General features: G+C 40.7%; 1 protein-coding gene across 1 annotated transcript in view; it reads right to left on the reverse strand.

Annotated features, from left to right (window-relative positions):
• ZNF407 (zinc finger protein 407) overlaps nucleotides 1-19451 on the reverse strand; it is a 762778-nt gene that overhangs the window by 185873 nt on the left and 557454 nt on the right. The window contains exon 9 of the mRNA XM_077492358.1: nucleotides 3917-4095. Within this exon, the coding sequence (XP_077348484.1) occupies nucleotides 3917-4095 (179 nt within the window). The remainder of the gene's footprint in view (nucleotides 1-3916; nucleotides 4096-19451) is intronic.

Below are 19451 nucleotides of genomic sequence, written 5' to 3' on the forward strand. Positions count from 1 at the left end.
CCTGGCAAGCATTGCTCTAGTGTCCTGTGCAGACATAAAAATAAGGAAACTTTATCACAATTGGTGTTAACTAGTGCCTAGGACAGCAGGGGCAACAGTGCCATCGTGGTCAAAACTACCCTGACTGAAAATCCTCATTGTCATTCTGTTTTTCCAACATTCTCTGTCTTACTCAATACTTTAAAATATAAATTTTAGTGGCGTTTCTGCCGTTGCAGGCTGATAGTTTTGGCAGTATATAGTAATTTTCCATACAATGCAGTCAGAGTGGATTGTACAATTTTTAGTACCTTTTTAAAATTGATTTAGAATATTATTAGAATATTGTAGAAGAATGCGAGTGAAAAGTATCCCCAGCACCTTTAGACATGAAACAATTAAAAGCCAACTCAAAATGACGTATAGTAGATTTAATTCTATTGCAACCAAATTAATTAGTTAAGTTGGAAGCAGACCTAACCTTTTAGTAAAATGTAGAAACCACCTGGTTGGTAACTCATGTCATATTTTCATGTCAGAGTACCTATACACATAAAACCTCACATTCTGACATCAGCAATTTTGTTACATTCAGACAAGGATCAGGTAGTGTATAAAAGAAAAAAGGACAGTCTGAGATTTTGAATGTTTAGACTAGACCAACTTCAACTTGCTAACCACCACTTCTGACACTCAGAAGATCTTGTCCGTTAACCTCTATAGCCCAAGAATTGCAACAGATGCACCAAGCCGTTATACTGTATGTTACTGCCAACCTGAACATGCCTCTCACCTCACTAAGTTAAACTGACAGCATGGCAGTGCTAAAGAGGATTTTTTATTAAAACGTTTCTACCACAAAGTGACATTTTTGATGATATCACAATAGACATGTACTGGAATGTAAATGTGCGAAACCTCCCAGCAAAGACATTTTAGGTCTCATGTACAGTACTGCTGGTAAACGGACGTTCAGAGGCAGTTGGCTGCTTTTTTCAGCTGCCCCTGAACTCATCCAATGTTATCTTATGTGTACATGTACACAGGTTCATTTAATGTCGTTTTTAGGCAGTTGAGTTTAGAGGCCTTTTTTTGGAAAGAAATAAAATGAGTTCAGACGCTGAGTTTAGAGGAATTTCAAGCGCCAACCGCTTCTAAACGCGGCTACTTGCGTTTAGCCGCGATTTGTTTACAGGCATTTTTCATTTTTGGGTATTTTTAATAAAAAAAATATATATATTTTTTTCCAAAGCTTCTGAATGCAAACGTGGCAAAATGCGGCATGTAAACACGGCAAAACGGACGGTTTAAACGTGGGTTACTATCTGTCAAGTTAAATCATTCAGGACAGGTTGTAAAAATGTCCTGTTTACATTAAGCCTTAGATACTTTGTTACAAACAAATGAAGCACTGCATAAGTACCTAATACCTGAAAAAAAAGAATATAGTAAGGGTGTTCCATTCTTTCCTACACAAACTCCCCCGCCCTCCATTTAGTTTTGAGGTGCCACAACTGACAAAATATGACAAGATCAGCCTGCAATTATAACCAACACATCAATTCGCACAATAATGCAGCTGCTTTTGATATACAATACATTTCTTTGATTGACTCATTCATTTGCTTTAAGAAATTTATATCCAATTCTCAATTACAAGCAAAGTGTTCTGAATGCTGTAGATTCAAATGAATATAGATTTCACTTTTTACAAAACGTATAGTGTTTTATTGAAAGGAGCAGACAAAATGCAAAGCTTCTCACAAAGGAACTTGAATGATAAACTGCCAATCAAGCTGATGTGCTTTATGCTGTGACTGTCTTGATGCCAACAGCTGTGACAAGAGTCAATCTCTTTGAAGCATTTATAATGCTGACGGAAGTGGTTCACCACAATGTGTTTAAATCACTAGTTTTATCAGGCATAAAAAAATAAACAGAAGGTTCATTTGGAGGACTACAAACATTTAAAGTTTCTATCAGGAAAAACAACTTAATTGTGCTCTGGTAAAAATAAAAAAGGAGCAATATCTTTCCAACGCTTATAAATACATGGAAATCATGAAAAGGAGAAGTCCAACCTGAGCTTGTTTTGCACTCCTGTAACTCGTTTTCAGCAGAGTGAACTCTGCTGAGGTCACCAAGATAAGTCCAGGCACCACATCATCCAGACTCTGCCATCATCCAGCCAGGTGCCTGGACTGATGGCAGTCTTAGCCTCTCAGCGAGCCGCTGAGACGGCCGCTCCCTGCCCCTCCACAGTTCGGCGCTCCAGTGAGCGTGGAGGGCAGAGCAGGAGAACTTCTGATTGACAGTCAGACAGTGACGGGGAGCAGTAATAACCGAGCCATCTGCGTTGTTCGATCGCTTGGTTCTCAGTGAAGAGGCACCAGGGGACAGATGCATCATCGGGCCGATGCTGCATCCACCTAGGTAAGTATGTATCTGCAAAAAAACAGGATTCCCATACTTCTCCTTTAAGTCAATTCATGTGAAAAAAGACTGCGCCTGTATGATAACTTTTGGTTTACACTTAACTTAGTAAATAAGTTAAACAGGTGTTAACTTTGAATACTCAATCATGCGCAAGGAAAATATATAAAAAAAAATATATAGTTTAGCTTCTTCACAATTGTATGACTGTAGTAAACACAGCTTAACTTTATTCACTAAGCTAAGTGAGCTTTCACGTTGCAAAATGCAAATATACCATATAAGATGAATATCTATTCATGTAGTAAATTAGGACTTTAGTGTCTTTTTGTAATTTTTTTCTTTTTTTTGTCAAAGAACTCAAGCAAAAATTACAAACACAGTCAAGTACAACAGGTAATTGTCTTAATTGGTCTGCAAAAAAAAATAAAAAATCAGACCATGAGTTGTCAAGCTAGAGTCATTTTTTTCATTTTTGGGACCAAATGCTTTGTGTTGAGAGCGCACAGGTCAGACTCAGGTGAAGAAGAATAGTGTCCAAAAACCAACACTGATTATTAGCATTAGTTTCTATGAATGTTGGATCTGAATTTTTCCATGGACTCTTTTTGTGGAAACATGGTTTTCAAGGTGGTTAGTGCTACTGTGACATTTGCTGCAGTATTTCTGGTGTTTTTGGCTGCAATCTTTAAGTCCAGTACACACGGGCCGAATGTCAGGAAACATTGGTCGGTGTATGTTGGTCTGTCTGACAGAAGCCAGCAGTTGACCAACTTCGATCAGCAATGGGTTGAACGGGGTAAAAAAAAACCTCAGTGTGTACCAGGCAATAGTGTTTGACAGTCCTGGCAAGTTTTTTTGGTTTCTGGCCACTATTCTTCTTTACTGATAAGATCTTGCCATGCTTTTTTATGCAATCATAACCATGACAGCAGTTTCTTTTGAAAACCAAACAATTTGCCTGCTATGATTACAGATAAAGGCCCACTAAAATGGGCACCACTGATCTGTCCTGTTTTGTAATTTGAAAAGCCACTAATTCTATTGACCACTCATACCAACCACTACACAACACAACATGTAATATGCTAGTACACAACTTGGTAGGTGCTGACAAAGAAATGATAAACCAAAGATAATCAGTAAGTAAGAGTAACTATTTTAAAATGCTAGTTTTCATCAATGGTAAAACTTTGTTAATATATTACAGAATTAAATAACGTTTTGAATGTGTTAAAGTCTGAGTCCAGATTCACATGCTCTATGGAATGTTATGTGCATTGGTGTGCTGCCCTGATTCACCTTTTCTAATCCATCAGTTTTGTAACATACCACGTTGTGGAGTATTGTTCAAAAAATAAGTGTATGCTTTTTTTGGTGAGTTAGGCAGCCTATTATAATGAATAAGCTGCCTTAAATGAAACACCATTAATGTTTGTGTGTAAACATGTAAACTGACTTTGAAAGGAGGAAAAGAGAAAAAAATAAAGTTTCCAATTCTTACCAGCGTGAAGATAGGCTAAATCTGGATTCTCAATGTCAGTATGCTGTTCTTTCAGATGGTTTCGAAACTCCATAGGTGAATTTGTTCCATAGCTACACTTGGGACAATTGTACATTTTCACTCCTTCATGCTTGCCGGTGTGCAAAATATGTTTGCGAACATTTTCAGCACAATTTGATCTAGGGAAACAAAATATTATTTTCAATATTATTACATAAGAATAGCAGAAAATACCAAAATACCACTTCTGAGGTCTTAGCAAACATTTTTGATCCCATTCCCAGCTGAAATGCTGATGGATGGAGCCCGATTAGTTGACAGGAGTAACACAGGCACTATTTTGGTACCTGGTGTATATTCAATCTTAAAACTCGAAACATAGAACATAAATGTTGCAACAATTATGCAACACTCTATATTTTTCTTAGTGTCGTTTTCTACTTGAACATTTTCAATTGGAAACAATGGATGCTTCAACAGCTTGTATGAACACAGAAGACCATGACAAGAATATACATGCTAAGATCTTGCTAAGAGTTTCCCATTTTGTGTTCTGGTCTTTTAATGCCAAATGTGCCAAAACAGTAATGCTGGAATTGAATTAGAGTGGCAATAAGCTGTTTGTTTTCTTATCTAAAAGGCAAATAAAAACAAACAAAATCTACATAATTTTTCTGCTACTTCTGAGCGTGAAACAAACAAATAAATACTTTCTATACATATAAATATAGTTAGGTGTTATTCATATTATGGCAAAGAAAGGTGTTTTTTGGCCGTCAGTTCTGATCCAAGTGCCTCCACAAGTGAGGAGTGCCTAAGAGTGCAATAAGCCTAAAGGTATACTTCTGCCAAACAGAATTAGCATTGAGCAAAACAGTGGCTAAGTGGTTAGAACTCTTGAAGTACAGCTCTGATTCCCAAGTTTGAATCCAGCCTCATTGATTTTATCTCCTCACCATGTTTACCTGGGTTTCATCCAAGTTTCATCAACCTTGCGTCTTGCAATTGAAAAAAAAAGGAATTTTGAATTATTAATGCACATTGGTTTATGGGCTCAGATCCTTGGAAAGCTTTTGAGGACCCTGGGGGCCTCCTTTATAACCCTATCCCACTTTGTCCTCAGTTTTTGTAGCAGGCAATGTAGACTATGTTCCCTGTTGGAGGACGACTCCTTCGTTTGACAGTCTGAAGTGGTGATCCAACAGGAAAATACTGTTCTTGTTTGGGTGGATAGGGAAAGAGTATGTTTTTTCCATGCAGACAATGTTTAATTAGGAAGTTCTTGAAAGGAATTAGGCTAAAAGTACTGCCTCAAAGGAGGCCAGCATTATACACAGAACTGTCATAGCAAATCTCACTGAGATTTCTTTTGGATCTCAATTGTTGAGGATGAGCTCTTAATGAAAGAACATTATTTTTTGGAAGGAAGACTTCTGCTTAGGGTGTTTCCAGGATTAGACCCAAGAAACAGCTGCAGATTTGTTGAAATTGATCACCCATCCAAATGCCTGGAACATCTGCATTATCTTTTGGACATTTGCTAAGAGTTGCAGGGAAGATTAATACCTTAGAAGGTGGTCTTGATTGCTTGTCACTTAAATGCCCTAAGTTCTTAGGCGGGTAAGCAAGGGTGCAAAGAGTCTCTGAAAGAAGAGAAGTCGAAGGGCAATGCAACATACTGGTATTGGTTGTCTGCCAATGCATAGTATAGAAATCACTGATAAGATGGGTACATGGAAACATACAATCAGGCATCTTATATGTCCACGGATGCCATGTATTTCCCTTGCCTCAGAGATTTTTAGAAATGACTGACCTTGTGGATTCCATGCAAAAATTTAGAAATTGAAGGAACTTTTTTTTTCTTTTAATAGGTTTATTGATTTTTACATGTGTTACATTAACCACTTAAGCCCCGGACCATTTTGCTGGCCAAAGACCAGAGCACTTTTTGCGATTCGGCACGGCTTCGCTTTAACTGATAATTGTGTGGTCGTGCGACGTGGTTCCCAAACAAAATTGACGTCCTTTTTTTCCCCACAAATAGAGCTTTCTTTTGCTGGTATTTGATCACCGCTGTGGTTTTTATTTGGTTGTGTTGCGCCTTTGGTGGTTTATCCTGGTGCAAAGGCTTTGCTGTGTTTAAAAGGGGATCTGGGGTAATACCCCACTTGTGTAGGAGATGGAGGCCATCCTGAGATCCAAACCTCACTGATGACTGAGATCAGTCATCAGTGAAGTTTGGAGGGACAGTAGCCGTGGGTGGTAACTATTACAGGCTGGCCTGTTGTAGGGAAAGATCCTATGGCTGAATGTAGGACCTGCTTAGACAGCAGGGGATTGAAAGCCTGGGCCTCAATTTGTAACTGCTGTGGCGGCGGTGCATCTATCCACATTTTATTTTTTGCGGGGCTGCCTGTAATGGGATTCCTCTCTGAGGTGGTTGGGAGATGCAGGGTGTGGAGGTGGCAGTGATTCCCCTGGGATTTCATCTGGGAGGTCTGTGTAAGCCTTACATGCCATGGCCAGGTCCGCAACATCTTCGAGTACACTGATCTGAGCTGCCGGCTTTAAGTATGTTAGCGTTTTAGGCTGGTAATAATTAATTCAGTTTGCGGGACTTTGTCGGCTGAGGTGTCCACTGTGGCTGGAGTGAGGATGGCTGTGGATCGCTCATGGATACGGGCTCTAGACGCTCTGGTACTCTCCCTGTGCTGGTGAGCTGAAAGAAAGGCCATCTTCCAGCTCTGGCAGACCACTCCTCCTCCAATGAAATTGAAGGAACTTGGTGAGGGATTTTAACCGATTGCCATCCATTTAAACAGGGAATGTACGCGATTGTGTGCGCGCATCCCTGAACCTTTGTGGCGTCGTGTCACGGAGACACCGCTCGCCACCGAGGGGGGTGAACAGCCATTGGGCATGGCTGTTTACCACGTGATGGTACTTTGCACGGCGCGCGATGGCGCTACGCGTGCACGTCGGTGGCAGCGTGTTCCCAGGAACACTGCTCGTCACCGATGCTGGTAAACAGCCATTGGCCGGCAGCTGTTTACCACGTGATCGGCTGTGATCCTTTCACAGCCGATCACTAAATGTAAACATAGAGCGGTAACGAGATGTTACCGGGTTCTCCACCTCACACACGATCGTGTGTGTGGTGATTGCGGTAACATCTCGTTACAGCTTACAGTGTACACCAATCACACGGATTGCCTCCCCCAATAAAGAGGACCTGTCATCACCCATCAAAGTACCTGTCACAGTCCATATGAGTACCTGTCACAGTTCATATTAGCACCTGTCACTGCCCTTCAGAGTACCCGAATACCAGCCCATTAGAGTACCTAACTTTAGCCCAGAGTACCTGAGTACCTGTCACCAGCCCATCAGAATACCCGAGTACCTGTCACCAGCCTGTCAGAGTACCAGAGTAGCTGTCTGCAGCTCAAAAAGTTACCCTAGTACCTGTCTCCAGCCCATCAGAGTACCCAAGTACATATTTGCAGCCCATGCCTCATACAATATACGTTGGAGTATTTGCTTTCCAAAATGGGGTCATTTTGTGGGTAATTTCATTGTCCTGGTGCTCAAGGACCTTCAAAAGTGTGATAGGTAGGAATGAAATGGGATGTGTAATTTATGCTCCTAGAACGCCTGAAGGTACTACTTCAATGTTGGGCCTCTGTATGTAGCCAAGCTGTAAAACTCTTACAAATGTGGTATCGCCATATTTGGGAAGAGTAGCAAAATGTATTTTGGGGTGTAATTATTGCTATATACATGCTGTGTGTTAGAAATATCTTATAAATTTACAACTTTGTGTAAAAATAAAATGAGTTTTAATTTTTTTCCCACATTTTCCAAAAACCTCTGGTAAAAATTAACCGTTCAAAAGACTCATTTTGTGGGCAATTCCATCGTCCTGGTGCTCTAGGGTATTCAAAAGTGTAATAGGTGGTTGAGAAATGAGATGTGTCATTTATTTAGAACGCCTGAAGGTGCTACTTCAACATTGGTCCTCTGTATGTGGCCAGGCTGTGTAGAAGTCTCACGCATGTGGCATCTCCATACTTGGGAAGAGTAGCAGAATGTATTTTGGGGCGTAATCTGTTGTATGCATATGCTGTGTGTGAGAAATAACCTGATAATATGAAAATTTTGTAAAAAATAAATAAATACAATCTTCATTTTGCAAAGAATTCTGGGAAAAATTACAACTTAAAAAAACTCCCCATGCTATTATTTAATACCTTGGCATGTCTACTTTCTAAAAAGGGGTCATTTGGGGGGTATTTGTACTTTCCTGACTTGTTAGTGTCTCAAGAAATGAGATTCACCTGATGTACTGAAGGCCTGATCAGATGTGATCAATTTTCAGTGATTGGCACCATAGTTTGTAGACTCTCTAACTTTCACAAAGACCAAACAATATACACTAATGTGGGTTATTTTTACCAAAGATAAGTAGCAGTATAAATTTTGGCCAAAATTTATGAAAAATACTAATTAGCAAAATTTCATGACAGAAACAAAGAAAAAGGCATTTTGTTTCACAATATTCACGGTCTTCTTTTATTTATAGCACAAAAAAGAAAAAACCCACTAGTGATTAAAAACCACCAAAAGAGAGCTCTGTTTGTGTAAAAAAAATAAAATAATAATAATAAAAAAAAAGGACGCAAATTTCATATGGGTACAGTGTTGCATGACTGAGTAATTGTCATTCAAAGTGTGAGAGCGCTAAAAGCAGAAAATTGGTCTGGGCAGGAAGGGCATGTAAGTGCCCTGTATTGAGGTGGTTAAGGAGTATGTAACCCCAACACTTCATATTCCTGGTACTGCATGTGCCTGCTGTACCAAGTACTTGTATGAAAAAGTATCCTGTTCTCTTTGTCTTGCTTCCTTTGTGTGAAATCCCTTTTGTTCCTGTCAGTTCCTCTGCTTTCCTATTAAACAACTGAACACATTAAGCATGAGAACACATCGTGGGCAGTTCTCTACCTATGGGGTCAATTCAACTTGCTTCCTCCAATGATCAGACTTGCCCTGATAGCCCCCCCATCCCTGCACGGCTATTCACTGGGAAGCTCAGTGTACCATTGCTTCTCCTTCCCGAGCTCTTATGCAGCTGATGGGGAATGTAATCACTAAGGCTCCGTTCACACCTAAGCAATGTGAATCGCAGGCAAAATCGCTGAGATTCTGCCCACGATTCCAAATTGCAGCAAAATACAGGACGTGTTTGCGATGTCATTACTTCTTAATGGCACCCCAATCGTGGTACGATTTTGCCGTGATTAATTGGATTGCAATCGTGGCAAAATGTGACACTGCCCCCCAAAAGAAGCTCCTGCTCCTTTTTGAGCGACAAGCTTCACACACTGCCATTGCATCACGATTTATCGCAGCAAAATTGCAATTGTGGTTCCATTAAAAAGTAATGGCATCCCAAAGGCCTCCTGCGTTTAGCCACGATTTGGAATCACAGGCAGAATCGCTGTGATTCGGCCTGTGATTTAAATCACTTAGGTGTGAATGGCATCTTCTAAAAACAGGGAAACAGGCATTTATAATGGATTTTTATATCTATGACAAATGTTTTGCCCTTTATTTCTATTTTAACTGAATGGGTTGTTTTACAAGGTGATGCTTTTTCAAATCACTTTAAGTCCAGGATAGGATGAACACCCTCACTGGGCTTTGGTACTGTTAACAGGTTTGAGTAGAATTCCTTGAACCTGTCCTGTGACAGTAATGGTATAACAACTTCCTGGGACAATAGGTGGTTTAGGGCATTCTGAAAGTCTGAATGTCCTTGGACAGCTTTTGGGTGATTTGAAAAGAAGGCGGAAGAGTTTGGCATTTTATCTTATACCCTTTTGAAGCCACCGGCTGAACCCAGAGATCTGGGATGACTGTGACCAGGAGATATGCAAACTGTAACAGATGTCCCTGCCAGTCTTAATAGTGAGTGAGTCCCTTCCTTGTGAAGAGGGCTTTGGGGAAGGTCTGGTGGACTTTGTGGGCCAAGCTTTGTTCCCGAAAGGAAGGGCTGAACTTTGAAAGGTTTGAAAGTTGAAGCCTGTTTAGAGCGTGCAGGTGCCTTAGGATCTAGGGACTCCTGATGAGACTGGTACTATCTTCTGAGGAAGCAAAACCATCCCACCTGTGACCTCTTCTATGCTATGAAATTGGTGCCTTACCATATAGACATCTGCTCAGGAAGAGAATACAATTGAGGTGCCTTTTACAGACAGCTTCTGCTGTCCAAGCCTTTAGCCATAACATTCTGGGCATACAAATAGAGCCTTTCTGAATATGTATTTAAAGTGTTACTAAACCCAGTAATATGAAAATAGTCCACCCCCCCACCCTTACAATGCCCACAGCTTATAAATCATCTTTTTACATTAAAATACTGGCACTATATACCTTTTTTGAATGATCTGTATCCCACGGTTACATCATTAACTGCAGTTTTTTCAGTGATGAGAGTTCAGGAAGGTGGAGATTTGTGATGTCAATATCATATGACCTGGCTATCTTTGAGGACAAGAAACTGTTCTCTCCAGCATAAAAGACAACTGAGCATGCGCAAGCTGAGGTTGGCTACCTTGCCTGTTCTTTCGGGGTAGACATTGCGGGGGGGGGGGGGATCTATGCATACAGTATAAAACAGCCTTTTTACACAATGCAGAGGATTAACCCCTAAAGCTCCACAGTGAGTATAACAAGCATGCTATTCAGTATATACAGATTTTACTGTTGTGGGTTTGCTAACACTTTAATGTGTTCCAGAGCACTCATACAAAAAAGAAGAGCAGAATGCAAATATTATAGTTGCTCTGCAGCAGCACTGCCCTGAAAAACAGGGTCATGTTGGTTATTAATTTTCCTAGTTCAGTTAGCTGCAGTTTGACATACAGAAATATCAGCAAGAGCTGGTTGTAGGGCTAGGTCTGTTGGGTTAAAGAAGATGTTTGTAAAAGCATCTTAATGAAAGCACAAACATCTTCAATAGGTACAGTGAGATGCTTGTTTAGGACAGAAACAGCAGGGGCAGCAACAGGAGTTTTCACTCTTTTTCCAATAGAGTTCAACTTGAACAAATATGGGTGTATTAGGGCTGTGTTCTGTCCAGAAATTGTGACATGGATGCTGAAAATTCTACCTTTGTTAGGTAAGCCATTTGTTGCATGTAAAATAGAGTTGGAATTGGATGTGGGGACTGTTATTAAAAATTGCTGCTCTGACACAAGGGGTGCATTATCACGCTAAGTGTTGTGCAGGCCTTCTACAGAGCAAATATTCACCTGCTGTATAGAGTTGGCTCCTTTTGCCTGGTCTCTACAATAGCTACAAGTAAGGGTATTCCCTTGTGAGGTGCTCATAGAGTAGAATGTGGGGGGTAAGCATATCTTAAAGGAGGATGAGAAAACCCAGATGCAGATCAACCTGCAAAGAATCCCCATACCTTAAGAGGATTCTAAGAGAAAGTTGCATTAAAGTGTGCGACCACTGGTGTGATGTAACACCTAGTCCTCCATCGGAGACTAAGCTCTGAGTGGTTGAACTTTAGCACCAAGTTTGAAAAGTTTGTGAAGTGAATAAATTGCAAATATAATCCTGTTTTACACAATAACAGTCAGAAATACAGGGTTGACATCTATCAAAATGGTCTGAGTATTAATGATAAGGATAAAACACAAGACGAGCCCAAGGATATACTTGTCCTTATCACGTTTAATGACCATTAGCCTATCAAAAGGACCATTCAGAAACATTGGTCCATTTTGAAACAAGATCCAGCCCTTGGTAGGGTGCTTCCATTCCTAAAGTGTTTTTTAAATGTTAAAAGTATTGTTACCTCTAGTAGTTTAAAAGACGAACCAAAGAGAGTTAAAGATATCCCTACTTTTTTTAAATAAGATAAGATAATTTCACAAGAAGAGATGGATGGAAATTTCCAGCAAACAATTCATATGTTGTAGTGCACAGATTGTCGTATACGGTTTGAGGTGCCCTTGTGGGTTACATAATGTAGGGCAGACAGTGTGCACAAGATTTGGAGAACATAGGCAGCTTATAGAGCACAAACTAAATAAACACAGTGTTCCCTGACACTTTGCTCAGGTACATGACGAAGGCCTAGAGATTTTTGGTATTGAGGCTATACCTATGTCCATTCCAGAGGGAAAAAGGTTTTCCAGACTGTGTGCACGTGAGACATTCTGGATATTAACTTTGAATACCATGTCCCCTGAGAAACTAAATGAGGAGCTGGAAATCAACACTTTGACCCTACTGGTTATTTAGGTATTGAATATTAAGTTTACATATACAATGGGGAGGTGCACATTTATGGCATGATCTATCAGCCAAGACCATTGGCCAGGTGTAATGCAAAAAAACAAAGGATAATACGGCGCACTCTGAATATGACTAGTAACAAACTCATATAGTGTTGAATGGGAATAAACAAGAGTATAAATAGTATTAGTGACCACAATGGGCTGTTGCAGTCAGTAATATCCATGAAATATAAGATAAAATCATTTAAATACTTTAAAAAGAAACTGTCCATAGGGGGCTGCCAGTTCCGAGTAGAAATGTAAAAAGTGCTCTGAAAAAGAAAAATGGAAGAGGAACGACTCCTTCTAAGTGCAGTAAAACAGTAAATTTTAAAAATCAATACACTCACAAAAGTGGTTCATAGATGGGCATTGTAATAATATCAGCATCCGCTAGTCGCCGTCAGAGAGGAGAGGCCATCAGCTGTAAATCCGGCAGAGGGATATCATCTATCCCACTGCCGGATTTACAGCTGATGGTCTCTCCTCTCTGACGGCAACTAGCGGATGCTGATATTATTACAATGCCCAGGTGTGATGCAATACATTGGTTATGTCAGGAAGTTATAAATCAGTATACATTAATCTGTAATTCATTTGTAATCTTTGACTTACACTCCTCCTCGATGTGCCACTGGTGACGGTCATCTTCTTAATCAAACCGTTCTTTGTGGTTGCATGGGAGGGAAGTTGCCAATTCATCCATTTCCTAATCCTAATTTTAAGTCATTATTGTTATTTTTTTATATATACATTTTTATCTATTTTTCATATCCACTGTATAGTGATCATCATAATACATATTATGTATATGTGTGAAATAGTGGGAGATTATTTTTGAATCATCATCAATATGCCAGTGTAGAACTATTTATTCTTAATGACATATAGATTTGAATGTTATATACATTTCTTGCTAATTTTTAGTATTTAGTATCTGTCAGAAGGGTTACCATTGCCCTACCAGTTGTACAAACCACCCTCTCTGAGTATGGCCGCTTTAAGATTCAGGCCAGGGGAGGTGTTGGTCTTTCCTATATAATACATGGTGTTTGTATGGTGAGCGTGACAAAGGAGGACACTCCTCCAAAACATATTGTCGTGGCAAATGTGATGAGTGTTTCCGTCTCTCTGCCATTCTCTATGTTGTGGTCTCTTGGCTATGGAGCACAGCAGCATCTGCATGTTGAGGACTGGCTTCTAGGGAATCCAAGATGGCTCAATTGGAGGTCTAATCTACCTGGACTTTGCAGGGACCATTGAGGGGGGTTGTGGTTGTTACAGACATGCCCATTACATTCTGAAACCATGCGAGTGTATTGATAAAAGTTTTTTTAATATTGCATCTAATAAATTGGATTAAACTAGGCAGTTGTGCACGCTCCTCTTTTTATCTTGTTAGAAATACAGGAAGACCCCGTCTTACCTGTCTATGATTTTGGACTCAATATAATATCCAGGCTTTACCCCCTCATGGTGGGCATATCCCCGAAAGGAGCTTTAGGGATGGTTCCATAGTGATGGACAACAGCCCTGTAGATGTACAGAACCCTGTGGCTAACTCAACGTGTTGAACCAAGTGCCAAGGTGAGCGTCCCACGCGGGATCCATGGCCTGAAACAACAATACAGGCCATCCCCATAGTATGGGGTCCGTGCACAGCTCCTGAAGTTGAACCGATCCAAATATACTGCTTCTGTTTAGGCCTTAGAAGACAGTGAGGGTTGATGAAAGAATTCTAAGAAAATAAAGGAAAAACAATACAAGCGAAGCTGTATTTTCAGGGAAGGAGGAAAGGTTCATCGCCTACAGGCACTTGCAAAAAACTGAAAACTCACGGTGGGTTAGCGTTATAGGGGAGGTGCTTTGGGGGTCCCCCAAAACTTGTCAGTGTCCAATCACCTGAAGGTAAGAGCCTATAACCCATGGTGTAGGAATACATTGCCTGTGTCCTGTACGATTAATACCTTACAGCCTAGCTTCTGGTGAACTTGCCTAGGAGAGGGCGGCATCACCGGTTCCCATTATAGGATCCTAGCAAGGTTATGGATCCGTATCCTATGAGAATGCATTTGAAAACCACATCAGAATACCACTGTGAGGCCTAGTGAAGTTGCCCTCAGTTAGGCAAGCATGCTAGAACCTGGATGTAGAGTGAATTTTTTCTTCCAAAGTTTTATCATAAACATTGCTATACTTAGCATTTTTTATTCAGGGGCAGGAAAATAAGTGGACTTTGCATTTTCATGCAAAGTCTACCTTAATGTCAGCTAGATATACATGCAAAAGAGATATGCTAAATGTAAATAATGTCATCAGTGGGTGATAGTGTTTTAAAAATAGTTTTTGATTCGTTTTTAAACAGCTATGTACACTGGAGGCTGCCATATTTCTTACAAGTTGGACATTGTTTCCCGTTTATTCTTTTATCTCACAAAATAGAGTAGATCCTCAAATAAATTCAAACACTCACATTCCACCTGGTAACCAAAGACCATGTTATCTTTATAATAGCATGTCATATTTTCTATCAGCATGTTATATCCATGGAAAGAAAAAGGTGTTTTTGTACTAATAATATTTGAGAATGTGTGTTCCATTGATTCATGTGGAGTGATTTTTTTTCTTTTTTACGATACATCCACTACAAATTGAACCACGTATCAAAATGAAAGGTCCACTTAATTTAGTGTGATTTAGCCGGCGGCGCGCTCCCGCACTGGTCGGGACCCCCGTGAGTTCGGTCGCGGGACCCGCGGACTCGATCGCCGCGGGCATCCCCGCGATCGTCTCACGGAGCGGCCGAATGGAGGAAATGCTGTGTAAACAACATTTCTCCATTCTGCCTAGCAACTAGTGACGCTGATCTCTGCTCCATGTGATTGGAGCAGAGATCAGTGTTCACTAAATGAAAGCCCAACCCCCCCACAGTTAGTAACACACACCCCTAGGAACACTTAACCCCTACACTGTCACCCACTGGTTAACCCTTTCACTGCCAGTGTCATTTACACAGGAATCACTGCATTTATATAGCAGTGATTACTGTATAAATGACAATGGTCCCAAAAATGTGTCAAAAATGTCCGATGGGTCCCCCACAATGTCGCAGTCACAATAAAAATCGCTGATCGCCGCCATTACTAGTAAAAAAAATAATAATAAAAAATTATTAATAAAAATGTTATAAAACTATCCCTATTTTGGAAACGCTATAACTTTTGCGCAAACCAATCAATAATCGCTTATTGCGATTTTTTTTACCAAAAATATGTAGAAGAATACGAATCGGCCTAAACTGAGGGAAAAAAATGTTTTTTTATATATTTTTGGGGGATATTTATTATAACAAAAAGTAAAAAATAATGCGTTTTTTTCAAAATTGTCGCTCTATTTTTGTTTATAGCGCAAAAAATAAAAACCGCAGGGGTGATCAAATACCACCAAAAGAAAGCTCTATTTGTGGGAAAAAAAGGACGTCAATTTTGTTTGGGAGCCACGTCGCATGACTGCGCAATTGTCAGTTAAAGCGACGCAGTGTCGAATCGCAAAAAGTGGTCTGGTCTTTGACCAGCAAAATGGTCCGGTCTGCAAGTGGTTAAAATATTTGCTTATAACCTGTGCCTAAAGAAAGGTAAGATGAAAAGGGTTTTTGGAACATTTCTTTGTTGCTAGTATCTGTTGTTCCTTAATGCCTGGTTAACTGTCAAGAAGAAGCAGGTGGTCATTTTTCTGTGTCAAGCAAAACAAAAAAAGTTTTAAGAACTGGCAGTCTCCCAGAGTAATGTCTGGCAGTATCATATTCAAACAAAAACGTTCTCCCAGAAACCATTGATAAAATAAGATTGGCACATTTTTATATTTACGTATTTCTGCTACATAGAATTGTTTTGCCATACACCAGGATGGGATGTTCAAGATTCAACTATCAAAACAGACACATATTGGGCAAAACTTCTGTTTAACCACTTCAATACAGGGCACTTTCACCCCCTTCCTTCCCAGCCCAATTTTCAGCTTTCAGCGCTCTAGCGCTTTCAGTGACAATTGCGCGGTCATGCTACACTGTACCCAAATGAAATTGTTATCATTTTGTTCGCACAAATAGAGCTTTATTTTGGTGTTATTTATTCACGACTCCGTTTTTTTTTTTTTGCGATATAAGCGCAAAAAAAGCGGAAATTTGGGAAAAAAACAATATTTTCTTTTTTCTATTTGAAAAGAAATCCAATAAAATCAAATTTTGTCATAAATTTAAGCCAAAATGTATTCTGCTACATGTTTTTGGTAAAAAAAATTCAGTTAAGTGTATAATAATTGGTTTGTGTGATCACGGACATATGTACGCAAATGATCATGTACATATGTGTGCAGGTGATCACGTACATATGTGTGCAGATAATCATTGGGACATGTGATTTTAGTGGGACATATGTGGGGGACATGTTTTTATTATTAGGGACATGTGTTTTTATTATTTGGGGACATGTATGTTTTGGGGACATGTGTGTTTTGGGGACATATGTGGGGACTGTGTTTTCACTGTGTGGTGTGTTGTGTGTTTACACTACACTGATGATCAGTGAGTAAAAAGCTGTGAAAAGCAGCCCATACTCACTGATCATCAGCCGGCTGCAGCGTTCTGCTCTCCTCTTCTCAGCGGTGACTTCCGTGTGAGGAGAGGAGAGCCGATTGCCTAGCAACCGGCTGTTTGTTTACATCACATGACGGCCGTGATTGGACACGGCCGTCATGTGATCAGGAGGGCCAATCACAGAGCCCTCCTGCCGATCTGAGATGTGCCGTGTCCGGGTGACACGAGCACATCGGGATCGCGCCGCTGCGCGGGCGTGCGCGCGCGCGATCCCGCTGCTCCTGAATGACGTTCCTGAACGTCCTATCAGGAGCAGGCGGCTCCCACCCGGCCGTATATATACATTGGCCGGGTGGGAAGTGGTTAATATCACTTTTGCAGTCAACTAACAAATAGTACATGATATACGATTCCCCCTTTTAATGGCTAAGCATTTGCGAACACATAGCACAAATTAATTGTGATCAGATTTAGTTTTACCGGTTAAACAGTTTATGTGAAAATCTGAGCAGGACATTGGTTTGCATCTTTTTGCCTACTAGTTTCTTTTTTAAGAATATGTATTCTCTCTCTAGACCATGAGAACTTAAAGCTGAATTTCAGGCCCAAAAGACTTTGATTTAAATCTATTTCTAAATTCCTTTATGACAGAAGGTAAAACAAATCTTAATGCTTGAACAGCGTATTGCAACTTTGACATGTTTTTTTAAGACCCCTTTCACACCACACCGCACCTTGCGTCGGCGGTAAAACGCCGCTATTTTTAGCAGCGTTTTACCGCCGGATTTGCGGCGCATTTCGGCCGCTAGCGGGGCGCTTTTACCCCCCCGCTAGCGGCCGCGAAAGGGTTAAAACCGCCGGCAATACGCCGCAATAGCGGCGTTTTGCCGGCGGCATTACAGCGCTGCCCCATTGATTTCAATGGGCAGCAGCGGTGGAGGAGCGGTAAACGCACCGCTCCTTCACCGCTCCAAAGAAGCTGCTGGCAGGACTTTTTTCTGACGTCCTGCCAGCGCACCACTGTAGTGTGAAAGCCCTCGGGGCTTTCACACTACACACAATGGTGCAGCTTCTTTAGGGCGTTTTGCAGGCGCTATTTCTAATGCTATAGTGCCTGCAAAACGCCCTGGTGTGAAAGGGGTCTAAAACTGTACATATCTTTGAAACGACTTAGTGTATACAGGTGAATATTTGATGGTAAATAGCAATGGATATCTCCTGATATATATATTTTCTTGATCAAAGGAAAACTGGCACAACATAATAAAAAAAGAAAAAAAAGAATTATATATATATATATATATATATATATATACATACACACACACATACACACACACATTTAGCTGCATATTTCCCTTACCATGCCTGAATACCAAACAACAAATCAAAAGAAATTCACCTACTCCTGATGATCGCAGTGATATCACATATATGTATATTTGTGGTTTGTACCAGTGGTAGGGCCCAAAAATAACACTGCAGATTGTGTGTTTTTTTTATCCTACATAAAACTCACTGTCATTGATACAGATACTATACCCCAATCCTCAAAATTTTCACTTGCTCGCATTTTGGCGGGCTTGAGGGCAAGTCTGGGGCTGCCTTAAAAGGGGGCCGTGAGTGTGGGGCTGCTTTGAAAGGGGGGGCGAGTGCCACCAGGAGGTGAGGTTGAATGGAAGCCATTCTCCCAGCGATCGGCCAGGGGAAGATGAGAGCCGGCCGGATTATCACACAGAGTGGGGATCGCCTGCTGTGACAGCTTTGATTTTAATTGTGCGACGCTCGTGGTCACACAAAGTCCTGCCTACTGGACTGACTCCTATGATAGAGGTCACATGTACCGGTATTGGACCAGTGTGCTGTAGATTAAAAAGAGAGGGGTCTAAGAGGCGGGACTTTGTGTGACTGCGAGCACCGCATGATTCAAATTAAAGCTGTCACAGTGGATGACTCCTCTCCCTGTGTGATGATCTGGCCGGCTCTCCTTTTCCTCTTCTCTCTCTGATCCCCTGCACTAGCCAGGTGTCACTGATGAGGCTGTGCTGATGGGCACTGGTGGGGCTGCACTGATGAGCAACGATGAGGCTGTGCTGAGGGCACTGATGAGGCTGCATTGATAGGCACTGATTAGGCTGCTTTGTTGAGGTGGCACTCATCATAGGCTGCATTCATGGGAACTAATAAAGTCATTTATTTTTGTAACTTAATTCTGCATAAAACATTTAACAGTGTAATTTCATTAAATAGTTTATGAGGGCATGTTTAGGGGCGGGGCAGGGTAGGAGTTGGGTGGGGCACACTGGTGGGGAGTAAACCTTAAGGCCTGGCTAGTAGCTCAGGACTTGACATTTTGAACCCTGCTATATGCCCTTTTTTTAATCAATTTTTTTTTTTAATTTTGCTTTTAGTCACAGAAATATACTAAACATTCAACAAAAACAGCAAATAAACAAAATACAAACAAAAACAAAAACGCAAAAAAAGCATACGCAACCATCAGTACAATAGGCAAATTAGGTGGCACAGTGTAAACTTTGGAATACTCTGACTATGTGCCCTGCTTTTAGAGGTATGCATAGGAGCA

This window comes from Lithobates pipiens, unplaced genomic scaffold (assembly GCF_037356315.1).
Source record: "Lithobates pipiens isolate NorthernLeopardFrog02 unplaced genomic scaffold, aLitPip1_a1.2 Scaffold_19, whole genome shotgun sequence".
In the NCBI taxonomy this organism is placed as follows: domain Eukaryota; kingdom Metazoa; phylum Chordata; class Amphibia; order Anura; family Ranidae; genus Lithobates; species Lithobates pipiens.